At 34.9% G+C, this 27,967-nt stretch overlaps 2 protein-coding genes across 6 annotated transcripts in view; one reads left to right on the forward strand and one right to left on the reverse strand.

Annotated features, from left to right (window-relative positions):
* Positions 1–27,967, forward strand: part of LOC111512836 (orexin/Hypocretin receptor type 1) — a 409,012-nt gene that overhangs the window by 179,797 nt on the left and 201,248 nt on the right. The window lies entirely within an intron of this gene.
* LOC141483576 (facilitated trehalose transporter Tret1-like) lies at positions 399–24,605 on the reverse strand. 5 transcript variants are annotated; one of them, XM_074178300.1, is made up of 3 exons: positions 21,207–21,497; positions 12,396–13,130; positions 399–716 (listed from the first exon to the last, which is right to left on the reverse strand). In XM_074178300.1, exons 1-3 carry the CDS (start codon positions 21,370–21,372, stop codon positions 538–540), a joined length of 1,080 nt encoding a protein of 359 aa, XP_074034401.1. In that variant the 5' UTR covers positions 21,373–21,497; the 3' UTR covers positions 399–537. The 5 variants fall into 5 exon arrangements, with proteins under 5 accessions (XP_074034401.1, XP_074034402.1, XP_074034398.1 ...); XM_074178301.1 differs by having other exon boundaries at positions 589–716; positions 12,745–13,130; positions 21,207–21,504; XM_074178297.1 differs by lacking the exons at positions 399–716; positions 21,207–21,497 and adding an exon at positions 24,450–24,605 and having other exon boundaries at positions 7,235–13,130.

The raw sequence follows: 27,967 nt of genomic DNA on the forward strand, positions 1-27,967 counted from the left end.
ATATAGTTAGTAAAGATATGCTCGAAAAAGCCATTTCATGGCGAAACACGTATTGCGATTTTATAAAATTGTTTAGTAAAAATCTCACGATGAAGTGTTTTTTGAATCACATGGAATTTATCTTTATATCCACCCAAATAATGTATTCAAACCTAACTTCATCTTCATGAGTGGTGAAATTGAAGATAGAGTATTCTTAGTGAGTGTAATCTACTCTAATGTAGATTTCCTGAAAACATCATTTACTTGTAAATTGATATGCCGTTCTATCTTTGGTCCACATCGTCTAATCTCTCTTTGTATCTCTTTCAAAGTTTTTCCCTTCGTTTCAAAAAGATTGAAATCAACACCATTCCAAGTATGCAAAATATCCCATACAGAAAAAAAGGAACATAAACACCAATTGAATAGTAAGTTTATTCGAACATGAAAATAGTAGCAGACATTGAAACACTGTAGATGGTATATAATGAAATTGGCCGATACTTGATGAAAATCAATGACTAACGTATTTAAAAACATTTCATTTTGAGATTTTCACTGAACAGTTTCACAAAGACGCGTTTTTGTAAAACTGTTCAGCAAAAATCCCACAATAAAATGTTTTTTGAATACGATATTAACTACACAAAGTGCTCTTTCCACCAGGTTGGATGGGAAAATTTCACTTGCTACTAACCATGTATTGTATGAAGTCCAGCGTTGTGTATTATGACCTGAAGTAGAAAAGAACTGTAAGTATTCAAAATGCGTGTCAAGATTTGACGTACTCTTGAAATACATGAAAATTCCAGTTGCGAACAGAGTCAATGTGGTTAACCCCGTAGAGACGAGTACAAGTAGTTTTCCGGCAGAAATGTCTACCAAAAGTGATGAAACTATGCTTGCGATAAAGAACTTCACGTAATAAATACAATCCACAACTCGGGAAGGTGTGGTTTCGCTATTCTGAAATACTGTTTCATAGTATACTTGAATTGCATAATTTTCGGATAAGTGCTTGGTCCATTCGTTATTGAGAAATTGAATGATAAACGTCAATGATCAACAAAAGTAGTATCAATGGCAACACAATCAACGGATGAAGTGTCCAAAATGACCTCCATCTATAGTCCGTTCATAATTTGTCGATAGCACAAAATGAGGGCCCAAGTCATAAAACGGTCGTAAAACTCGTAAAATCATAGGCGGAGGTTCCTGAGGTGTTTATTCATTTAATATAAAGCTTCAGTTTATATTCGAAACTTGCTTTGAAAGGGTGAAGTTGTTACGAACGAAAATAATTTTTGGTTTAGTACATTTTTTATTCGCATTTAATTTACGGCTCGTTGGTGTTTCGGCGTCTACGGCAGTAATTAACGTCTCTAATATTTATTTTGCGAATTTTGTGCAGTGCGTGAGTAACTTTTTTTCATATTCCTACAAACATATACGTACCTTTCGTTCCTGCTTGTTTTGTTTGATTGCTTGCGATGGCTTCGTCATCATCATCAACATCATCAAGTTTTACACCGGTACTGTTGCGTACAGTCAGTAAGTCTGTCTATTCACCAAGAGAGAAGACTATTGTTTTGAACGTTCACGATGCTCTGGTTTCTCAGAATCCCACAAACACTGTTCAGAACATAATCAAGAGTTATGCCAACATAACGGGCGTAGGGAAGTCAACAATATATAGGTTCCTATCAGAAAGAAAAAAAAAAGGTATAGCTAACCCAAATACAAACGAATACTTAAAGAAGGGAAGAAAACCTATTGAAATTGATGAATTTGCCAAAAATGGTATTCGAAGGAAAATTCACGAATTTTTTTACAAAAAAGAAATACCCAACTTAAACCAAAATTTTACAAGAAGTTAGAGACGACCCGGATTCGCCTCATGTCGGACGAACCAAATTGTGGCAAGTTTTGAAAGAATTAAATTTCCGGTGGGAAAAATCAGACCGAAAATCACTTTTGATTGACCGGGAAGAGATAATATGTTGGAGAAGAAAGTATCTAAGATCTATACGAAAATTTCGGGCTGAAGGAAGGCCAATTTACTATCAGGACGAAACGTGGGTAAACGCAGGTCATACTCTCACAAAAATTTGGACAAAGTAAAAAATATCAAGCTCCAGGCAAGTCTTTATGGAAGGTTGGTCTACTGGTATTTCCCCACCCTCTGGTAAAGGCAGTAGATTAATAGTTTCTCACATTGGCAGTGAAAAAGGATTTGCTAAGCATGGTTTGTTGGAATTTGAATCCAAAAGCACAAAAGACTATCACGAGGAGATGACAGCTGATGTTTTCGAAGAGTATTTTGAGCAGATGATTGAACATATACCACCAAACTCAATTATAGTATTAGATAAAGCACCTTATCATTCACGACTAGTTGAAAGACTTCCAACGACTGCGTGGAAGAAACAGGATATCATTGACTGGCTGCGGAATAAGTCCCTGCCTTACGAAGATGGAATTGTTAAAGCAGAACTTTTAAAAATTGCCCGGCAACACAAATCTAAGTTCAAGAAATACGTAGTTGACAAAATGGCGGAAAGACGAAACATCACAGTTCTTAGACTTCCACCCTACCACTGCGAATTAAATCCAATTGAACTCATTTGGGCACAAATGAAAAGCTATGTGGCTAGAAAAAATACGTCATATAAAATACAAGCTGTACGTGAATTGTTATATGAGTCTTTACAACATATTACAGAACAAAATTGGCGAGATGCAGTAAGACATGCAATAGAAGAAGAACAAAAAATGTGGGATCTTGACAATATAATTGATGCGACTGTAGAGACACAACCGCTAATTATTAACCTGCAAGACGACTCGGATTCCGAAGATGATCCTGTTTATTTTGAATTTGAATAGTTTTGTAAGTAATCGTAGTTTATATCATTTAAAAATAGGTATTAATTAAATAAATGTATCTTTTACAAATTGCAAGTAACTTATTATTTTTGAATAAAATAAAGAAATTTTTTTAAAATAAAAATACAGTTTACAGTACCTACAGTTTAAAAATATTAATATATTTATTTATTTAAAGTAACTAATGTTTTAATCATATACTCTACGACACTGGTCACTCATTTCAACTCAAAATACCTACATAATCGGATTAAAAGTTTTATAGCTGTATTGTATTTCTTCAGATACAAGGTGGGTTAGTCGAAAACATCTTAAACTGCCAGTTTTAGTTTGGTTTTTGTTATTATATCATATTAGCTGTCCTCTCTGTATTTCAGTTCTCTAATGAGGGTCAAACTTGCAGTGAGCTATCAACAAATTATGAACGGACTATAAGATACGGCAATATGATTGAGTTGTTGGAGGGAGTTAAAACCAGTGAACCCGCATAATAAGTCTAATTTCCCACTATGCATGTTTAAATTAAAGCTAGTACCTGAAATCCCTTGTATATTAAAATCCCCAACAATATAAGATTTACTAAAATCCGAGATGTTTTCTTGTAAGACATTGAAAGCCATTTCATATACTTCATTTGTACTATTGGGAGGTATGTATATAACACCAAACGTGAACTTTTCCTTACCCAATCTGAGCTGAATAATCACTGCTTCGAAAAATGGTGCATATTTTACAATATTGAGGATTTTGAATTTTGTTTTAACAGCTATTAGGACCCCACCTCCAGTGCTGTTATTTGTGTGTACCCGTGGCAAAGACAACTTGGTGATCTCGAAATATTTCAGACTTTGCTTTTTCTCCGTTCGCGATGTACGGATTTTCTCATCATCGATACCTACATTTATTAATGGGTGCTTGGCAATTACTAAGTAGATCAGCCTTTTCCAGTTTGACCACTTCATACAATGACATCGTACTTATTTCATTATTTCACTAGTGTCACTATTTTTGCTTTCGAATTATTCCGCAAACTGATTCAAACTATTCGATTGTCGGTCGATTATCTCTTATATGTTCCATTTTGAAACGCTTTCGATTATTTGCCGTCGAAATTATCTACTGTTCGAAAGGTATATGGTATATGGTTTGTTATCGTAAAAGTTGAGGAGGAAGCCGATGTCACTTGAGTGTAAACTCCTCGATGATCTTCGAAAGGTTTTGGAAACTTGTTCTCATGAAATGTCAATAATTCACATACTTACGTATCAACTGTTTTCCTTGAAATAGTATTGTATCATTTTGTGCTTTGTTAATTTATCTGTTTTACCAGAATTAATAATTTGTGCTAATATCTTTTCTGTTTTCCTAGAAGTGATATCATATGGTAGGTACCTGATTGTTTATTCGAAATTCACCTGTTTCACCAGATTTTTTCGTTTGTTTAATGCGTTTCGGCGTTTTTCAATTTAATACAACATACATTGTAGAATAGTTTGATGAACCAATAACTGATGAAGTTACCGTTCATTATGAACTTATTAACAATTTAAGCCTTTTACTGAAGTCTTTTCAACATAAACTTCTTGTCATGTAACAATAAATCATAAGGATTTTATTAATTGCACTTTTAGTAGTTGTAGGATCATTAACATTCACTTATTGTCATATTTTTGTGGAGTTCAAGAAAGTAAATTCCCTGAAAACTTGAAATTTTTCTTTTTTTAATAAATAACGATCAATAATTAAATAAATAATAGGGCTACAACTTTAGTAAAAGGCTTAAATTATTAATAAACTCATAATGAATAAAAAAGACTTGGAGCATATTTGCCATAACTGCAATAGTTTGAAAGTTATTATAATTATAAAAGCGAAGGAGCGAATGAAAAAGACAAGACACAATATTAAAAGTTTTATAAAAAATAATATAGATTAAAAAAAAACACATAGTTCAAGTATTGAAAAAAAAATTGTTCATAACAATTTTTTTTAAATAAACAATTAAAAAAAGAATAAAAAAATAGTTTTTTCAAAACCTTAAAGAACAATAGAATTTATGATTTAAAAAAAAATGGTTCCTTGATTTTAATATTTATTTGCCAAAAACGATTGTTAATTAACAAACGCATTTTTCAGCAACAAGGAAATTTTTTTAAGAAACCATTTTTTTCTAAAAATCATGATTTTTTTTCAATTAACTTAATGAAAAAAAAATTTTCGAATTGCTTATAAACAATGTATTTGTTTATAATAAATTTATTAACAATAGCTGTAAAAAATAAAAAAAATATATTATTAATTAGTTTTTAGCCATGAGACATTGAAACAAAAAAAAAGAAAAATTTGTAATGTATTTTTTATAAAATTATAATTTTCAATTGTTAATAAAAAAATAGAAAATAACAATTTTTTTATTTTGGCAACAATAATCTATTTTTTTGCCTTTACCAAAGGAAAAAAAGGCCAGGGTTTTAGTTTAATAATTATAGGGATTTTTATATTAACTTTCAATTCAGAAAAAGTTATTAATCAACAAATTTATAATTAACGTTAAAATTGGGATAAACATTTTTTGACTGCGGATTATTGTTTATTGATGTATCCCAACATTACATGAATTTTTTCATTCCTTGATATTTACATTTAATATGTTTAAATAATTTTTTTTGTTTTTATGTCAGAGTGAAGAAAGGCGCGCGGAAGCCAGACTACCCGCTTTTGGCTCTATTTTCAGGGCCCTGTAAAAATTATAAATAATCGAGATACAGTTTCGGGAGTTGAAACTTTTTCACGCAAATTCATTGATCTTTTCAAATCTTTTTTCAAATTCCCAAAATTTTGAAAATTTTTCGAGATATTGAGAAAAAACTAAAGCCCCATTTTTTTCACTCTATTGTTTATAACTTTTGTAAATTTTATCGGCGCGTTTTCGAACCTTTCCTTAAACTTTCTAGGCAAAAATACGAATCGAATGACACCTTGGTCGTAATTTTTGGACAGGGCTGAAAACTGTCAACAAAAAGAGCTAAATCGAGTACATGTGAACCAGACTAAACGAATGTACTGTGAATCCGTTAATATTCCCAGTGGTAATTATTAGTAAAGGTAAAGTCCAGGAAACTTCTTCAAGAGAATGAACTGGCAATCGTTTCAATTTCCCAAATTCAAGCTGATGCAGATACGCCTTTCTTAGGGATAATCTAACACCCTGAAGAAAAATATTCTCATGACAATATCGTAATCAAAAAGTGAGAAAAATAAGAAAAATGTTTATTATGACTCCCATAGTTGAGTTGAACGAGGTTGTTTCATAATACTGTACTAACCTCCTAATAATCGAGGGTGTTTCCAACACAAAACAGACGAAGATCTTCCTTTGAAAATTGAGTGAAAGTACTGACTATTTGACCTTTTTAAAAAATCCTGCTTTTTTAGCGGTGGTTTCCAATAGTATCTCAAAATACTTCAAACTTCACAATATCAAAAAGGAATCACAGTTGGCTGAAAATTCGAAAATCCCTTCTAGGTATTCAACGAGCGAAATAATTCAACCAGGCAATCTCTTCATTCAGCAATTCACTGTCGAAAAATACGTTTCCGCAAAATTTCCGTCCTTATCATTATGTCCTTGTGTGTGAGGAAGAAAAAGAACAAAACCTCTTTTCAGGCCTACAGTCCGTTCATGATTTGTTGATAGCTCACTGCAAGTTTGACCCTCATTAGAGAACTGAAATACAGAGAGGACAGCTAATATGATATAATAACAAAAACCAAACTAAAACTGGCAGTTTAAGATGTTTTCGACTAACTCACCTCGTATCTGAAGAAATACAATACAGCTATAAAACTTTTAATCCGATTATGTAGGTATTTTGAGTGGAAATGAGTGACCAGTGTCGTAGAGTATATGATTAAAACATTAGTTACTTTAAATAAATAAATATATTAATATTCTTAAACTGTAGGTACTGTAAACTGTATTTTTATTTTAAAAAAATTTCTTTATTTTATTCAAAAATAATAAGTTACTTGCAATTTGTATAAGATACATTTATTTAATTAATACCTATTTTTAAATGATATAAACTACGATTACTCACAAAACTATTCAAATTCAAAATAAACAGGATCATCTTCGGAATCCGAGTCGTCTTGCAGGTTAATAATTAGCGGTTGTGTCTCTACAGTCGCATCAATTATATTGTCAAGATCCCACATTTTTTATTCTTCTTCTATTGCATGTCTTACTGCATCTCGCCAATTTTGTTCTGTAATATGTTGTAAAGACTCATATAACAATTCACGTACAGCTTGTATTTTATATGACGTATTTTTTCTAGCCACATAGCTTTTCATTTGTGCCCAAATGAGTTCAATTGGATTTAATTCGCAGTGGTAGGGTGGAAGTCTAAGGACTGTGATGTTTCGTCTTTCCGCCATTTTGTCAACTACGTATTTCTTGAACTTAGATTTGTGTTGCCGGGCAATTTTTAAAAGTTCTGCTTTAACCATTCCATCTTCGTAAGGCAGGGACTTATTCCGCAGCCAGTCAATGATATCCTGTTTCTTCCACGCAGTCGTCGGAAGTCTTTCAACTAGTCGTGAATGATAAGGTGCATTATCTAATACTATAATTGAGTTTGGTGGTATATGTTCAATCATCTGCTCAAAATACTCTTCGAAAACATCAGCTGTCATCTCCTCGTGATAGTCTTTTGTGCTTTTGGATTCAAATTCCAACAAACCATGCTTAGCAAATCCTTTTTCACTGCCAATGTGAGAAACTATTAATCTACTGCCTTTACCAGAGGGTGGGGAAATACCAGTAGACCAACCTTCCATAAAGGCTTACCTGGAGCTTGATATATTTTTATCTGTCCAAATTTTTGTGAGAGTATGACCTGCGTTTATCCACGTTTCGTCCTGATAGTAAATTGGCCTTCCTTCAGCCCGAAATTTTTGTATAGATCTTAGATACTTTCTTCTCCAACATATTACCTCTTCCCGGTCAATCAAAAGTGATTTTCGGTCTGATTTCTCCCACCGGAAATTTAATTCTTTTAAAACTTGCCACAATTTGGTTCGTCCGACATGAGGCAAATCCGGGTCGTCTCTAACTTCTTGTAAAATTTTGTTTAAGTTGGGTATTTCTTTTTTGTAAAAAAATTCGTGAATTTTCCTTCGAATACTATTTTTGGCAAATTCATCAATTTCAATAGGTTTTCTCCCCCTCTTTAAGTATTCTTTTGTATTTGGGTTAGCTATACCTTTTTTTTTTCTTTCTGATAGGAACCTATATATTATTGACTCCCCTACGCCCGTCATGTTGGCACAACCCTTGATTATGTTCTGAACAGTGTCTGTGGGATTCTGAGAAACCAGAGCATCGTGAACGTTCAAAACAATAGTCTTCTCTCTTGGTGAATAGACAGACTTACTGACTGTACGCAACAGTACCGGTGTAAAACTTGATGATGTTGATGATGATGACGAAGCCATCGCAAGCAATCAAACAAAACAAGCAGGAACGAAAGGTACGTATATGTTTGTAGGAATATGAAAAAAAGTTACTCACGCACTGCACAAAATTCGCAAAATAAATATTAGAGACGTTAATTACTGCCGTAGACGCCGAAACACCAACGAGCCGTAAATTAAATGCGATTAAAAAATGTACTAAACCAAAAATTATTTTCGTTCGTAACAACTTCACCCTTTCAAGGCAAGTTTCGAATATGAATTGAAGCTTTATATTTAATGAATAAACACCTCAGGAACCTCCGCCTATGATTTTACGAGTTTTACGACCGTTTTATGACTTGGGCCCTCATTTTGTGCTATCGACAAATTATGAACGGACTATAGTTGGTGTCATAGGCGGGTTAGAAAGGTTTTAAATATACATAAATGCGTACATGGAAATGAATAAACTATCCGATTATTAAAAATATAAATAATATGTTTAATTTGTGACAAAACAAAATCGTACCGTAACAATTTTTTTTAATATTAATAGACATTCATTTTATATGGTACATTTGTTAATGAATTTAAATCACTATCATATAAACAAGGAATTTAATTCAATATTATTAAAATACCTAAATTCATAACTGGACTTCACAATTCAAACTATGTTGTTCAGAAATGTTACTTGTCGGCTATTGATCATACTAATAGCCAATTGATCATATTTCATAGTCTCTGATAAGTTGTACTCGTTCTATCCCAACTAGCAATTTTATATTTTATAATGGTTGTGAAAACGTTTCGGAGAAACAAATTATAAAACTGTATTTCTCCCAGAAATGTTTTCAATGTGTTTATAAAACAGCTTTAAATAGGAAATTGGCACCGTTTTATCAAACATTATAGTCTTTAATAATATTTTGTAATACCTTTTGCAAACACTACAAAACAGTTTTATGAACATTTCGGCAGTCACTATAAAATTTTTCTAACACCCTTGAACAACAGTTTCGTGAAGAATCTCATAAAATAATTGAAATACAATTTTATAAAAGTTTTTTTAATAATTCCAAGCAAGGGTTATAAAATATAATGCAGGCGCAAGAAGTGATTTTGTATTGGACACTAGAAAAATAGAATACATATGTCACCAACTACAAGGTTGGGGCCATTTTAATAACTTCACTTTTGTACGTATAAAACCGGTGAAGACATTGTTTGTGCTTCAAAGATTGATATTTTAACTGTGAATGAAATTTTATTGACAAATATATAGCCTATTATTAGTAAAATTTAAGCGCGCCACTCTGTTGTTAAAATTTTTGGAAAAAATCATCATTTATACAAAAATTCACTTTGTTGACGTATTCATTTTTTAGTTGCAAATCAACTCAGTTTGTTCTAAATAATATAATCTTTCAACTCATCTAATGCCAGTATTCCGAATCGTTATCATTTTAAAATGGCGTCGTTCTATAAAATAATTTGGTATCAATAGCAAGACTTTTAATGGCTTTTAGCTTCTATATTACCCCTATAAAACTATTAAGAAACACTTAATCATTAATAATCCTGTGTTTAGCAAGAACAAATTTGAAACACTAGGTTACGTGGGTCTTCGTCTAAAACAAACCACTTTTCTTATTTTTTTTTTCCAGTGACCAATATTACACGACGTTATTAGGCCTATAGTTATTGGGACGCTAGTCAAATTGAACTTGACAAATTATATTTCATTACACGATCTCTAAAATCAATGTCAGCTGGTTCTTCTGAAGTGATGCATTTTATTCTTAGCGATAGCAAATATATATTAGAGAAAGCAATTTGATTTTATAACAGTTATTTTATTGTTTTGGAATTGTAGTAAATACACCATACTATGAAATACTTGTGAAATTATCATCAAAGTGACAATATGGCAATGAAAACAAAATTGTATTTGAAAGCTTTCCAATAAAATAATTTTATTAAAACTTCAGGAAGCAGTTATAAAATAATCTTGAAATAGTTTTAAAAAGAGCATAAAAACCTCACAGAAAAGTGCTGTGAATCTTCTACAAAACAATTTGATTTTATAAGAGAATATGTTTTATAAGTTAGTTGTAAAAAAGTTTCTTTGATAATTTCGTGACTATTTTATAACGTATTTATAATTTTATTTTATTAACGTTTCTATGACAAATTTATAAAACACTTTTATTGCCTACAACTGTGTTATATTCAAGGCTCGTCTAATATAATCAATTAGCATTTTGGAAGTAATTATAAAATACCACAATTCTGCTGGTTGGGATGTGCATACAATTGTCAATGCTGACTTAGAAATATAGAAAATCATGACAAGTTGGTCTGGATGTTTTAAAAACTCATACATATCTCAAAGTTCTACCATGTTCAAGCGTTTCGAACAAAATGAGTTTGTAGTTTAGTAGTTGCGAGGACGGTGGGTACTCAATATTGCCATATTTTGGAAGAAACTTCAGTATAGATCAGATAATTGATTGTTTTTCATGTAAGTGGCATTCCATATGAATAGATTTCCATATTGAAGGCAATAAAATCTGGTGCATACATCCTCAGTGGTATGAGCGATAATTGAGAATACGAAGGTTATATTTCGAAGATTCAGCAATAACTGTCAATAATTGCTGAGTATAGGTTTATCTCTGACCAATACCGCACACTTTGGCCGATTGACGGAGGATGTTGAGACATCAGCTTCACGAGCAACTGTTGACGTGGACTGCAGTGTTTATTCACTATAAACATTACGACTTTTATATGTTTCTCGCCCGAAAAAGATATTCTTTCAGCTCCTCTAGCGCTCATCACACTTTCAGTTCTTTGAAATGTTTCAACAAATTCCTGAGATTTTTTCGGCCGAAAGGATTATCAGAAAATCTTGCATTGAACACCGCACATAAAAATTACAGTCGACTTCGCGTAAATAAGAATTGCTTTTGGTAAACCATGAAATCGGGTGATTTCCCAGCATCGATAGTGACATGTTTTCATAACATCAGAAATAAACCACCAAAAAACAAGTGTTTCATTTTAATTTTTTTCATGGCAATCGTCATGTTTCTCAAACTGAAATTTTCACAATACAACAAAAAATGTTTTGCATTTCTGTTCCGATAGATATCTGATCAAAAGAAGGATTTTGATTCTATTCTCTCCAGTTTTCAGCAAAAAGAGATATTTGTGATATTGATGACTTATTTATTCTGTGGAAATTCATCTTCAATACTTAATGTATTGATATCAATACATTAAGTAAGTGGAAATTAGACAAAGTATCTTTTTCCTATATCTAATTGAAATTCTACTCATATGCACTGTTATGAAAATAAATATGTAGGTCAAATCAAAAGTTAAAAATAATATGTGTTGATCTTTTAGAAATGCTGTATATTCGAAGGTTGTGAATTCGAGTTGAAATGTATTTAGTATTCACTGTGAATCACAATTTCCAACCTTTCTGAGTTTTGATCGACGAATTTCATTCTGTATTTTTTCCAAAGTTTTTCCTTTCGTTTCAATCAGAAACATGGAAATCAGCATCATTCCACAAAGGCAGAAAATTCCAAACAAAAAAAATGGAACGTAAGTACCCATCGAATAGTAAGTCCTTTCAAATAAAAAAACAGTTGCAGAAATAGAAATACTATAGATTATGTTTATCAAACAAAGCGCTGTTCCTACTAGGTTTGATGGGAAAATTTCACTTGCCACCAACATAGGTATTGTATGAAGTCCAGAGCTATAAGTTACAGCCTGAAGCAAGAGTAAGAGTAACTGTACATATCCCACATAAGTGTCATGACCCAAAGAATTTTTGAAATACATGAACGTTCCTGTTGCAAATAGAGTTACTGTAGTCGAACCTGTCGAGACAAGTACTAGTGTTTTTCTGCCAGAAATGTCAACCAGAAGTGGTGAAACTATGCTTGCCACAAAAAACCCCACATAATAAATGCAATTAATAGTTTTGGATGATATACTTCGACTATTTTGAAATAGTGTTTCAAGGTAGAACTGAATTGCAGAATTACCAGACAAGTGTTGGGTGGAGGATAGCATAATACTAGTACAAATGCATCGCCTGAAATGTTTTTTTGTCAATATATCTGTGACCTTTCCTTTAGCTTCTCCATGTTCCAGTATACTCCTGGATATTCGATCCAGATCTCCCTGAATGTCTTGCTTTCCCTTCAGCTTTTTTAGACTAAGCTCTGCCTCTTCAGAATCTCCTTTCAACAAGCAGTAGTATGGACTCTCTGGTACAAAAGGTATTGTGAACAACATGGGAAGAGTTAGTGCTGCTATCAAATATGCTATTGACTCCGATGACATGAATGTAACAAAAACGTTGAATAATACTATACCAGAACCAAACGATACCATGATGGAAGTACCAAAGAGTCCTCTCACTTCAGCGTCAGCTATTTCAGATATATATGCAGGGCCGACATTGAATATAGCACCATCTATGAATCCACCAAGAGCTCTTCCGATGTACAAATGGATTTTTGAGGTAGCCATGGCAATTAATAACCAGGACGCTATAAGAGGAATTGGACAAAGGAGCAACAGTGTTTTCCTTCCCATTGATTTCATCATCACTGCAGTTATGATGCATCCAAGAGGTACCGTCAACGGAGTGACTGATGTCAGTAATGAACCCTCCTGTGTTGTCATGTTGATGGTGGAATTTCCACTGGTGAGCAACGGCAAAGAGCTTGAAGGCCACCCGGAGTGACTGCCTGTTGAAAATATTCCCATATTTACTGTGAACAAGTGAGAAGAATTAACTGACAAAAAAGTCAAAGTAATTTTTACAATAATACTAAGTTATTTATATTATTTATTTCCATGAAAAATGTTCTTGGTAATAAAGGTATCAATTCTGATGATGAATTGAAGGGCAGAAACATGTATCAGTATTTTTTCATCAACTGGTGAAATTTACCGTCGAAAAGTTCGAAAAAAACCATGACATGATTTCCTTTATAGAAAAGCTTCCTGAAGTGGAAATATTAAGGATCTCAGCAATTGCATACTCTTCAATATCAGGTATCACCATGGAACTAGAAACCAAGGAAATGAGCACTAAAATCACCAAGTGACGTCTGAAGTATGGTAAACATATGGTAATATAAAATGAAGCGTATTGGTCGTGATTGAGAATTAGTAGAGTTCACTTTTTTTGTGTGACCTTTATAGGCAAGTTAATAAAATATTCGAATATTTACGTTCGAGGCCATGAAAAGTTACTGCGCACAATTAATTGGTGTAATGATGAGATCAGTATTTGAATCAACAAAATATTTTATGGTAGACTATTATTTCCCCAAAAATAAATTTCACATGGGAGTAGCATTTCCATGAAAGTTCATATGTATTTCGCAGTAGGTTCATGTGTGTATGAATTGTATACCTTTCAACAAATATCTGTATTGAAATGTTCATCTGACATTCAAAAAATGAATAAAACTACAAATGATATCGAATATATGGTGAGTTCGATCCCAACTTCGACCAGATATTTTTCTCGAGAGATTTTATCTAGTTGGAGCTGGGATGATTTTGCAACGTTACATGGTTGACAAATTGCAACTAGCCATGATGCTCCCTAGGTGGCTCGGGGATTTATTAACAGTGCTTATCCAGAACACGAGGCTAATGATAAATATAGTAAATTAAATTAAAAAAATATTGAATGTAATTTAGACATGAAATATTTTAATATATCACTGTTAAGGAAAAATATCAAAAGAAGAAGAAATGGATCAGACTGCTGAACATTTTGTAGATTTTTTTCTAATTTGCGGATTCATCATTAGAATAACTTTTTGGAGACAAACCACATAATCAGAATCATTTCTAAAAAATATATAGCTATTAGATTTGATTTCCTAACAGAGCAAACTAATATTCAAGTAACAAAAAGACAGCTTTATGATAAATCAATTTATATTGGAACCTCCATTATTTATTCATTGATTTATTTATATTCAGTAACAAACCTAATATACACAAAAAATGTATTTATAAATATCTTACATTATTGAAATATTTGAATATAATAAGCATTTTGAAGTGAATATGAAGAAAAACAAAATATACATACATATCTATAGATTGTTAGGTTAGATCACATTGAAAAAACATCAACAAAAATTACCAAATATCATAATGAGCTGTCACTAACATACTTCTTTAATGATGGTTTATTATTAGACCCAATACAACTTGTCCTCCATTATAGCAACATAAGGTTACACAAAAAAGGCACATATTGTTCAGAATAGATCATAAAAATCATAAAAGAAGTAGAGAACACAAATTCAAAACACTATTTATGAATAAAACTATTGGACAAAAAAATACAGATACCCCACCCGTGGGGTAGGTGATCATTGGGTCCGAAAATCATGTGCCCGAGCCAGCGCAGTGAGCCAAAAATGACAGCCTTCTGCATCTCTCCGGTTGAGATTTCTGCCTCAATGCAGTATGATTTTAAGATTCGAGAGTAGAGAGGGCATCATTTCACCAAAGACTCCAATAAGCAGAACAACCATCTTGACAGAGTAGTCTGGATAGAGTCTGCGGAGTTCTAAGAGAAAATCTCGATATTTTATCCGTTTCTCCTCCTCTTTTCGGACAATATTCGTCTCGCCAGGAGGTGAAAACTCCACGACAAATATCGTCTTGCTCTGGTGGTCGAGAAGGACTACATATAGGCCGAGACCGCATATGCTGGACATGCTGATAGAAAGTGCATTAGGGTTTTGGGCGCCTCGCGGCAGGCCCTGCACCTTATGTCAGGAACCTCTATACCCATCACGCGACTGCGGTAGACTGAGGTGTTGAAGACACCATCCTGGCAAGCCATGATGAACCCTTCAGTGTTCGACTTTAGTCCACTCGACCTGAGGAAAGCAAAAAACAGGCGATTTGATGAGCCAAGGTCTCCAATGTTATTGAAGAAGACACCATGCATTTATATGAGCTTTTTGCTGAACGGGTTCCAACTCGGTGACAGAGTTGTAGTCACCTCGTTCAGAGTCGAAAACTATACCGTGTTCATCAGATGCTCGGTCAGCTGCCCCAAAGAGAAATGACCCAATTACTGCTCTCTCATGGTCACGGACCATGCGGAGAAGGGGATCCCAACTCCTGACGGCTTTACAGGCTATATCCAGTACCATTCTGTCATGTAGACACTCCAAACTCAAAGTTCTACGGCCTCCCTGTTGTCGGGAAAAGTACAACCCTGGAACGGACGATCTGGAATGCAAACTCCTATAGAAATGTATAATTTTTTGGGTTTTTACGTCGAGCTGATACAGCTCCTCCCGAGTCCACTTCACTACTCCAAACGAATAGAGTAAGATTGGAACGACAAGCATATTTGTTGAAGCGAATTTGTTCTTTCCCGACAGTTCCGATGACCAGATCTGTCGAAGTTTGTGCTGATACTTGCCGTGGAGAGAGTTTTTCACTGCTGTTACCTCTTGTGAGTGGCGTTGTTCCACCCCGAGGTGAGTTTACGTTTCTCCGACATCCAAATGGTGTATGAGACTTTCATCTATGAGCTACACATCGGCTTCTTGTCCCCGCATCATCATCTTTTGAGATGGACCATTGCACATTTGTCTATCCCGAATTTCATACCGATAGCATGTGTGTACTCTTCCACCACCTTCAAGGACTGATGGAGATCCTTCTCTCCAGAGGCATAAAGTTTAAGATCATTCATATAAAACAAATGGGTGACCTTGTGCCTCCAGTTTCCGGGGGTGCCACAGTTATTTCCTCAAGTATTTCTGAGCGCAACGGATAATGACAATAGTGAGATGCAGAAGAGAAGGGGACTGAGGGAATCACCCTGAAATACACCCCTTCTGAAAGTGACCCACCCTGTTTGAACTCTTGCTTGACCAGATGTTATGGTAAAGCGAGTTCGCCAAAGTTGTATCAGTTGTTCAATACATCTGTTCAAAAAAACTGTCACTTCTACCAGTTCGTTAGCAGACTGGGAAGGAGCTATATAGCGCTGCCGCCGAAAATAGGATACGTAATCCCTAAGATTTTAGGCGGAAAAGGCGGCATGCTCCGGAAGTGTTTCACACCACAGATCATACAATCTCGCCATTTACCCTCTTCGCGTGGGCTCACTACTCTCGCAGCAATGCATAAGGCTATCTCTTAGCTCATGCGTCCACTAAAGGCGTCCGTTATCATTGTCAGGGTTGTCATCGGAAGGCAAATAATCTTTATGGGCTCTACCACCTTGCCTCTGACTCCTCCAAGCAGGTCGATTGTGGGGGCTCCTTTCCCAATTACTAGGAACCAAGTGTTGGGTCCACCGGGTGGGTAGCCCAGTGGACCCTCGGCCGGCACGGAGAATAGTGTTCTCCTTTCCGGGTGCGCCTGGACTGCTGATCAGGTTTTGCACAAGTTGCTCGGGTAAGTGGTGGCGCAACTCACCAAAAGCCAAGGGTGTTAGTGGCCATCCCTGCTCCATTATTATTATCATTATCATTATTATTATATTATATTATTATATTTTATTATATTATTATTATTTCACAAATTGTGGTAGTTTAATAAATTCGTTCCAGCCTTTAGGAAATATACTATTCATGCCAAATTTAGTGTTAGTTTTATTATTGTGAAAATTTTTTCTCGTATTATAATCATGAACTCCATTTTTTACTCAATGAAAATTTTTGAAAGTAATTGGGAAGCAATCTTTCATGCAGCCTAAAAAAAAAGATCATAGTCATAAATAATATGCGTTCTTCAACTGAAAACCAGTTCAGACATTGTAACATCAATTTATTTGCTGCGTAACGGCACTGTATAGAAGTGAATACAAGTAAGTTCATTCTCCGCCATAATTGGGTCAAGATTCCCCACCTCAAATTATTATTATCATTTCACAAATTGTGGTAGTTCGATAAATTCTTTCGAGCCTTTATGAAATATATTATTCATTCCAATTTTAGTGCCAGTTTTATTATTGTCAATTTTTTTCTCGTATTGTAATCATGAACTCCATTATTTCTCAATAAGAATTTTTGAAAGTAATTGGGTAGCAATCCTTTATGCAGCTTAAATATAAAGATCATAGTCATATATAATATACGTTCTTCAACTGAAAACCAGTTTAGGCATTGTAACATCAATTTAATTGCTGTTTAACGGCACTGTATAGAAGTGAATACAAGTAAGTTCACTCTCCGTCATATTTGGGTCAAGATTTCGCACCTCGAAATTTATGCTCAGCCGACCTACAGCGCAACCGACTGAATCTGATGCATTTACCAAGCGAGCCAAGTTGAGGCTCGCTTGGTAAATGGCATGGAATATTATTAGAGAGTCAGTTGTTCCGCCAAACGGTCATCTTTCGCTAAAACTAATGAAGCGGCGAAAGGAAAGAGGGGATAGGTGAAAGCACTCGAATGACCTATAAATAGTCAGATCTCTGAGGAATGAGTCCAGTTATCACCCGAAGACGATTGTGGATACTAACAATCGAAACGTCGTGACGTAACTTGGTTTGGTATCTTTTAATTTTAAATTATAATTTTTTGTTAATAATATTTTTAAATTTTTAATTTTGAGTTTGTATTGATATATACTTTTTTTATTTTTTTGGTGGTTGCTTGTATGTTATTTCATTGTAATTTAAATTTTTTGTTTATAAAATTGTTATTTTTTTGGTAAATCTTTTTAAATTTTCACAGTTTCTTTCAGGGATTTCAAATCAAATTATATTATATTAGACAATGGAAGTCCGAACTGATGAAATATACCACGAAACATTGTCAACCACCTTCAAACAGGGACGGCTACAATCATTGTCTTCGGATTATTTATTTTCCTTTTTCAGAAGGGTGAAAATTTATTGTACTAAATTTATTTATTATATTAAACACTCATTATTCTGAAAAACCTTTAAAATAGATTAGCATAAGTTTTGGACCTGAATTGTATTATCTTACTTTACATCATATGCGTTTATTTCACCACCTTGTCTCATTTTTTACAATTCCCAAACATTTCACAATCATATGAGACATTTATTGTGAGCTCCTCGTAGCAATGATGATGTCAGATCATTGCCACACAATTTTTGATCGAACCTCGTGCAGAAGTGCACAATAGCTCTTAGTTAACCCCTCCTACGCCGCCTTAAGCCAGCAAAAAATAAAATCTTGACCCGATACATCAAAGACGCCGACCGGGAGTTAATTTTTTGTGTTTACTTCTATACAATGGTAACGGCTACATCCCAATATTGATCGCAAACCCCGATTTTGAAGCTTCTGCAATTGCGCTATTTTATTTTTACATTGACACTTTTTTACATATACGAGAGAAAACAAAAAGTTTTTTGGATATTTTTTTTAAATTAAAATCAGCATGACTATTTATTTTTCAATTCTTATCAATTATAAAACCTGAATATTTCATTTCACTCACAATTTCAATGTTAACATCATTGCTTTTTATAACAGCATTTGCCCAAGCAATTTGATCATACTTATATGATGACGTCAAAATCATTCTTTCTGTTTTACTGTTTAGTTTAAGTTTATTATTGAATAAATATGTTTCAATGCGATCGAAAGACCTATTAATTTAAAAAATAGCCTGATCTAAATTTTCAAGTAAACAATAATCCAATGTTTCATTTATAATTCAAGATCTCCAGTTATATATTGCAATAACTAGCTAAGATTCTTGAGTTCACAAGTATATTGAAGCAACATTGAAATTTTTCCATGTATATTTCAATCATATATTTTTATATATATTTCGGTACCCAATAATTATCACAGGGATCACAAAATATAATTATATTGATGTGCTACATGTTCCTTGACACGACTTGTTAGGTCTCCCTTAGTCTGACCGAAATAGTTTTTGTCACAGTCCATACAGGCTTATTTAATATATTCCTGACTTTTCATGTTCCAACATCTTGGCTCTAGGAATAACTCACAGTTGTTGAAGTGAACAACTTTTCGAATATACAATCTGAGCCGTTAGTCTATTCTGGTTCATACGGAAGGAAAATGAACTTTTGATCAGTGTTTTTGAAAAGTCAAAGATTTACGAAGATCCTCCCCAAATTCACATTTACTAATCAACTTGTCTATTATTATAGTTGTATAATCTAGTGGGATATTCTGAGTGAATGTATTTGCCTTATCACCGTTTTGGATAGTTAACAAACTCAAATGAGTTCTCAACTGACATTACGTTTCAGCAAGATGACGGATCTCCCCATTAAAACGGGGCGCTAGACAACCCGATATGACATTCTTAATGTTACACAACCGCAGTCAGTTTCACATCTCAGGGATGCTCCTAATGCAGTTAGGTTAGATTAGGTCTGAAGTGAGTGGGTCTATTTCACCCTCCACCGTAACCCGCAAGAGTTTATTGTGGCTCACACCTATTCACAATAGGCCAAATAACCCCAGCTTCGTAACGAAGCCGATTAGTTTATATGGTGAGTGGTCTTTCAGGTCAGAAGGTAAGAGTACGGACCTGCCGAACTCTAAGAACCTGATTCGGTCCCCAGCGGGGCAGGCACAAAGTATATGCTCTGCTGTTTCATCATTTTCCAAACAGAGGCGACACACACTGTCGAGAGTCCAAGTCTCTGCATATGATGATTGAAGTGACAGTGATTTGTAAGAAGGTCTGTTAGAAATCGTAGTTCATCCCTACTGTAGTCCAACAACTGTTTGGTATCAAGCTTCTAAGGGTGGATAAACGCCTTGGAGTGAGCCAATCCTGGAAGATTCTGCCAGGAGTCCATAAATCTTCTAGCCATCCAGGTTGTTTGGCAAAACCCAAAGTGATGCCAATGACAGGTTCTGGTCCGATGAAGTGGCTTGCAGCACCCTCCTTTGCATGAGAGTCAGCAGCTTCATTACCTTCCAGGCCAGTATGGCCAGGAATCCAGACCAGAGGCAATCTGTCAAGTGTTTCTATCGAGGAGAGTTGTTTTTGGCAGTTTGCTACCAATTTAGACGTTGTTTGGTAGGAGCCAAGAGCTTCCAACGCCGCTTGACTGTCCGAGAATATTTTTATTGACTTGTGTGTGAGGTTGGATTTATCCAATCTCTCCGCACATAATTCAATAGCGAAAATTCCCGCCTGAAATACAGTCGAATAAGTGACTAGGCAGGTAGATATCTCTATCCTGGGTCTGCGACTGACAACACCTGCACTAGAACCGGAAGGTGTTTTTGATCCATCTGTAAACCAACAACTATCTGCTCTTCCTAATGAAGTTACTCAAAACATCCCATAATGTGGAAAATGAATTTGTAGAAAACTTCATTATTGTTAAAAGGTTAATGGTGAATATTTTAAACATTTTTTGAGTAGCTATGAAACAAGATATCATTAAACTGATTCAACACAAAAGTTATCAAGCCTTCTCGACAAGTGACACATTTTTTATTGAAATTTTGTCCGACCTCGTTCATCATTTCTTTCAAGAATTGATAGAGGGATGTTTATGTCCGCTATGTATTCATTGAATTAGTTTCTTTTTTCTAGATATACGACTAGGAAATAGAATGTAAAGTAGTAATTCGTACAATCAATAATTTCGTCATTTGAAATATTGTGAAAAAACGTTCTGTACCAGGATTAGAGAGTATTATGAATTTTTTTTATAGGTCGTCCAGCAGCATTCTCTTTCGATACATAACATTTTTCCTGCAAACATTTTTTTTAATGCAAAAGTCTCGATTGTTTGATACCTTAGTTATTTCTGTTACTTTACTAGCAGGTGCAAGTGTGATTTTCAATTTTTTTTCAATACTTACCAGTATATCCGTATCTTCTGGTGGTAATTCCAAATGGAATTAGATCTGCTACTGTCGGTACGAATATGTTTATCACCATTATTTTCAAGGTTGCACCCAAGTCGATATTATATTTGAAATTTTTCCGTTCATTAAAACATGTCCCTGGCTGATTGAATGTTATCATACTTGCGAAAAAACATCGTTATCAAGCGATTACGTATCCTTCATTCATCAGAACTCTAAATTGTTAAAAATCCATTTGCGTGTGCCTTTACTATACTGACATATATTGAATGACTCTTCCTCGAAGGTCTTCCAACAGGTGCTTCCGAACTTTGACAATTGATAATAATGATAATAATAATAATAATAATGATCACTTACCCCACGGTGTGGGGAGAGTCATTGGTTGATTATGCTGGCGCGCCCTCCCGAATGTATCGGGGCTTCGGGGGATAGGGCCTGACCAGCGCACACTACGGTAAAAAAAAAATAATAATGAGATGCATTGAACAACTGATACCACTTTGGCGAACTCGCTTCACCATAACATCTGGTCGAGCAAGATTCCAAACAGGGTGAGTCACTTTCAGAAGGGGTGTATTTCAGAGTGATTCCGTCAGTCCCCTTCTCTTCTGCATCTCACTATAGCCATTATCCGTTGCGCTCAGAAATACTCGAGGGTATAACCGTGGTACCCCCGGAAACCGGAGGCACAAGATCACCCATTAGTTCAATATGGATGAGCTTAAACTTTATGCCTCTGGATAGAAGGATCTCCATCAGTCCTTGAAGGTGGTGGAAGAGTACAGGCATGCTATCGGTATGAAATTCGGGATAGACAAATGTGCAATGGTCCATCTCAAAAGAGGACGATGCGGGGACTACGGAGAGGATGTGCAGCTCGTAGATGGAAGTATCCTACACCATCTGAATGTCGGAGAGACGTATACTCACCTCGGGATGGAACAACGCCACTCACAAGAGGTAACAGCAGTGAAAAACTCTCTCCGTGGCAAGTATCAGCACAAACTTCGACAGATCTGGTCATCGGAACTGTCGGGGAAGAACAAAGTTGCTGCAACAAATATGCTTGCCGTTCCAATCTTACTCTACTCGTTTGGAGTAGTGAAGTGAACTCGGGAGGAGCTGTATCAACTCTACGTAAAGACCCGAAAAATGATGAGTTTGCATCCCAAATCGTCCGTTCCACGGTTGTAGTTCCCCCGACAACAGAGAGGCTGTGGACTTTCGAGTTGGGAGTATCTGCATGACATAATGGTACTGGATACAGCCTGTATTGACGAGACACCGGTGTTACCCTACGCTCTAGGGATATTGAATCCGTTGTGGGGAACAAGACGTTCCGAATTTATTGGAACTATTCGTTCCCCACCCTCAGGCTCATGCAAGCTAATAAGCCTGATGTAGTCCTTCTCGACCACCAGAGCAAAACGATATTTGTCGTGGAGTTTTCAGCTCCTGGCGAGAAGAATATCGTCAGAAAAGAGGAGGAAAAACGGATAAAATATCGAGATTTTCTCTTCGAACTCCACAGACTCTATCCAGATCACTCTGTCAAGATGGTTGTTCTGATTATTGGAGTCCTTGGTGGAATGATGTTCTCTCTGCTCTCGAATCTTAAAATCATACCGGCTTGCCGCACAGATGCAGAAGGCTGTCATTCTTGGCTCACTGCGCTTGCTCAGGGCACATGATTCTCGGACCCAATGAGCGCGCCCTTCCGAATGTATCGGGGCTTCTGGGGATAGGGCCTGACCAGCGCACACTAAGTGAAAAAATAATTGCAGCTTTAACTATATCTGTTCTAATGCCGTCTATTCCCGGTGTTTTTTTTATTTTAAGTGATTTTATTAAATAAACAATCTCATTCTCATTTACAGGTGCTTAGTAGAATAAATTCTGCAGCCGTTTTGTCTTTGGGACAGTGTTTGGTGTAGGGATTTTTCGGGCATATGTTTCACCTACTTTTGAATAACAATTATTGATAGCCTCCGAAATTGGTTCTTTTTCTTTCAATAGTTATCTGTCATCGGTGAGTATTTCTTTAATGTTATATGTTTTTTCCACCTCACCCAATTCAAACATTCCATAAGTTTTTAGGGTTATTTTTATTTCTATTTATTTGTTTATTGTGAGAGTGAGCTTTTGCTGTTTTTTTAGTTTTTCTGTTATTTTTCTATAGTTCAAATAAATATCTACTTTTGGTTGATTTCTAGGATCTATTATGTGTTAGGAATATAGCCTGTTTCTTTTTTGTGTAGAAATCACTAACCCTTGGTTATCCATTACTAAAGTTCAATTAAATTTCTGTTTTGTTTTGTATCAGTTGTGTTTTTTCAATTAGGGAGTTGATTGTTTCGTCATTTTTTTGAGAATGACGATATAATTGCATCAGTGTGTTTTTCAAACTAATACAAAATTTTGATGATATCTTACACATATTTTATTTCATTTAAATTTTATGAGCGAAAGCGCTTAATGATAGACCCCTTTATATAATGAGTGATGCAGACTTTTATTACATCCCACTTTCATTTCGTTATTTCTTCAGGTTTTTTTTACGTAAGTAAAAATATTGAATATGCTCACGAATAGGAACTTTTTGACGTGATGCGGGATTTTTTCAACATTTTTTTTTCTTCTGAAATATCTTCAACGTTTGATTTTCGAAGGAAATATCCTGTTTTTCATCACATTTTTGAAATCTTTATACTTTTCTGAATACAATATTACCTCATTTCTGATATTTCAATAACACATGGTTCGGTAAGGTGTGTATTCCAGAAAAAGTTTATTTTCGTTATCAGAATCTCTAGAATCTGATCTCCAGAAAACGATTGTAGATACTAACAATATAAACAATTCGGTTGATGACAGCTTCATAAATGAATTATTTTCAAAATCGCATGTCACTTTGCGTTTTCTCCGCATCTTACGTATCATTTTTTCATAACTATTCCTTCAATTCATATACTTGGAAATTCACGACATTTTTCATTTGTCTATTATTGAATATAGACAACAAAATTTTGACCTTTCTATAGTCACCGATATGATCACAAAAAATGACCCGAATTTCAAATATAAATTTGCCCCAACGAATCTGAAACTGGAAATTGAGGATAAAAAAAACGTATTCTTCATTGCCATTTCTTCAGTCACCTCAACTGTATTGTTATTTAAGAGAAAGGTGCATGACTCACTCATTCATCCGATAATACCTGAATGTATACTCACTTCCAAAAACAGCCAAATATTGAATCGATCTCTCTCTGAATTTGAAACGACTGAAAACGGTTTTCATGATTTTTCTACACAGTCGCGACACAGAATGGAAATTTTCAGCGAAGCACGAAACCAACATTTGCCTTGTTAATTTATAAGTGATCAGCGCTTTGGAAACACCTTTAAGTTGTATTGTAAATATACCAAGGGAACTTAAAAACGGACTTTTTCCAGGAAGCAATATGAAATGAGGAAAAATAACCTCAGATATTTTAATTTTAAATTCAATGTCGAAATCGAATTCGTTGCTGACATTCATGTTTGTAGGCAAATATGGAAGTTGAGTTTTGTGTAGATGTTATTTTCAATATTAGTTTCTATTTCTGTTCATTAAACATTGCATTTCTTTATTGCCCCCCCCCCCTTTTATTTTTGAACGAGTCAACTCAAAAAATTGAAATGTGAAATAATAATATTAATGCATGAATACTTTATTTTGAAGTAAAATTGAGAAATGGAAATTTCAAGATGGCGACGGGGCGTCATCTGGGAAAAAAATTAAATGGAAAAGGGGGTCTTATGATATATCATTTTGAAGCTGCTGACGAATACTTCATAACCCTAGAATATGAAGTCAATATCTTCACCTGCAACAAAATGGCGGAACATTTAATAATTTCCTGAAGACAAACACATTAATATCGATATTTCTAGAAATATTCCTTTTTATCTGTCATATGGAAATTCCAACAATCCGATAAGGTTTGTCAAGCTATTTTTTGTTTATTAAAACGACAAAAAATGTCAGTACGACATGAACATCATTGTTCAGTTAGAATATTCTCATTTAGTTTTCAGTTTTACTAGTAGAAAGGTATCAGGCTAACAATCTCAAAATGGTCAATTCTCATCCATTGGAAAAAAAATTGAGGCGATTTTTATTTACGGTACGACGCGTAACTTTCACGAGGTCGAAAGGATTTTCAATGAACGTGTTCCGAATCGTCATCCGTCCATTCGGGAAGAATAGCAAGTGCAAATAATTGGTGAGATGGTAGTAAATCTTGAACAGTCTACTTATTCATTCGCGAATGTTTGTGAGGTGTCTGTGTTACTGTGTGGAGACTTTTTAAGAGGAATAGATATCAACTATGGTACAGAATGGCCAGCCCGCTCGCCAAGTTTGACACCTTTGGACTTTTTTTATGGGACTCTTCGAAGCAAAAGGTGTACGAAACTGAACCTGCTTCATTATTGGATATACGGCAGATAATAATTATTATTTGTAGAGATATTGATGTTACAGTGTTCGAAAATGTTCGGCGTGAAATATCGGACAGGCTGTTCATATGTCAATAAGTTCAAGGCAACCACTTCGAGCTCCTTCTGAACTGACCTCAAGCTTATTACCTCATATTAAGTAGTTAAGTGTCAATATATTCAGGCAATTATTAAAAGTTCCGCCATTTTGTAGCAGTTGAAGATATTGACATTATATTCTAGAGTTACGGAGCATTTGTCAGGAACTTCAAAAGGATATATCACAAGACCCCCATTTCCATTAATTTTTTTTCCAGATGGCGCCCAGTCGCCATCTTGAAAGTTTCACCTGTCAATTCCACTTCAGAATGAAATATTCAAATTTCATTGTCCTAATTTTCAATTTTTTGAGTTGATCCGTTCAAAAAATGAAAGGGGGGCATTAAAGAAAAGCACTGTATGTGGATTTCTGTGAATCTACAATTTCACCTCGCCTTCCAAAACGACACTTCCCATATATTCAGTTATGTTGAAGACAGAATCACTTTGTATTCGAGTAATTTATCAGCTTGTGCTATTCTTAGAAGGAACTTTTCATGTGTATTATTATGAGTTCATTAGATCAACTTGTTCAAAATTTGTTTTGAATTCATTCGAATCCATAAGTTCTACCCTTGATTTCAGTGATCTTTGCCTGTTCAAGACAAAATATTCAGCTTTTGCGAAATACAAACGGTACAAAACGAGTAATAATTGGAATACCTATAAGGGTTTGAGAAACATGGTGACAGCTGCTATACGTTAAGAAAAAAAAACCTATACTACTTGAATTTCACTAAAAATCAACAAAATGCTAAACATCTATGGGAGACATTACACTCATTTGACATAGTCAATCGTAAAGACAGGAAAGATATTCCTGTACATCTTCCCAATCCAAATGAAATAAACAACCACTTTATTACTTCGGTCACTCAAATTGAGACTGAACCTCCGGATACTCTTCTCAACTTCTTCAAAACAACCCAATTTCAAAAAAAAATAACTTTTAAATTCCATCAAATCAATTTGGATGATATTAACATGATAGTCAAGTCAATAAAAACGAATACTACCTAATCAGATAAGATATTAATCACAATGATCAAAATCTGTTTCCCTTACTTAACTCCAGTTCTAACAGATTTCGTCAACAAATGCTTCGAAACTAGTATCTTACTGGTGAGCCTAAGGGTAGAGAATGAATAGTTTCAATACATTCGGCACTTCTCATTCCCCACAACGGATTTAATATCCCCCGGAGCGTAGGGCAACACCGGTGTCTCGACAATACCGTAAGAGTGTCTCAGATGGTAATGTAGAACTCTTAGGGCCGCGTTATGTCGATGGGTATAGGCCGAGAACGCATATGCTGGACATGCTGATCGCAAGTACATTAGGGTCTCGGCGCCTCATGGCAGGCCCTGCACCTTGTGTCAGAAACCTCTATATCCACCACGCGACTGCGGTAGACTGAGGTGTTGAAGACACCATTCTGGCAAGTCATGATGAACACTTCAGCCCACTCGACGTGAGGAAATCGAGAGTCAGGTGCTTTGATAAGCCAAGATCTTCAATGTTATTGAGAGACGTATACTCACCCCGAGGTGAGTATACATCTCTCCGGCATCCAAATGATATAGGATGTTTCCATCTACGAGCTACACATCCTCTCGGTAGTCCCCACATAGTCCCGACTATCCCGAATTTCATACCGATAGCATGGGTGTACTCTTCAACCATTATTATTATTCCACCATCATCATTATTATCATTATCATCCAGGATTATCTGCTTGGAATGTAGGTATGTCTTACTCTCAAGGTTTTCTCGAATGTTCATCAGTTTATTATTTTGTTTGACCTTTATTTTTTCATTTCATAATTCAAGCTTCATTTACTTTTCATCAGTGGCTTTCAGATCTATGGAGTCTGAAAATACTTTTCGATTTTCTCAAACTTTTTTCCAATTATTGTCGCATTATGACAATGCCTTTTATCTGACAGAAACATTTTTCAATTTCTTTTTCAGCAATTTTGAACAATGTTCTGCTTTTGTACTAGGTCGTGATCTCCATTCTTTCGCTATATCTCTTTTCAGGGTTTTATTAACTTTTGCTTTCAAATTCTGCATATCATATTCTTGTTGTACTTTCGTCATGACTCCGGGTGCTTCTCCTCTTCAAATTCTTCCTTAAACCTTCAATTTTCTTCGCTCATTCCATGTATTAC

Source organism: Leptinotarsa decemlineata, unplaced genomic scaffold, assembly GCF_025532065.1.
Source record: "Leptinotarsa decemlineata unplaced genomic scaffold, Ldec_3_MD MMD2_tig00003736_RagTag_RagTag, whole genome shotgun sequence".
Classification (NCBI taxonomy): domain Eukaryota; kingdom Metazoa; phylum Arthropoda; class Insecta; order Coleoptera; family Chrysomelidae; genus Leptinotarsa; species Leptinotarsa decemlineata.

What these genes read in the sequence shown, in the direction of transcription:
- LOC141483576 (XM_074178296.1), bottom strand. Translation starts at nt 21,372, where the DNA reads ATGATAACATTCAATCAGCCAGGGACATGTTTTAATGAACGGAAAAAT. An exon ending in CAGAAGATACGGATATACTG is followed by an intron (nt 13,131 to 21,206) that starts GTAAGTATTGAA and finishes ACTTGTTCACAG; the next exon opens with TAAATATGGGAATATTTTCA.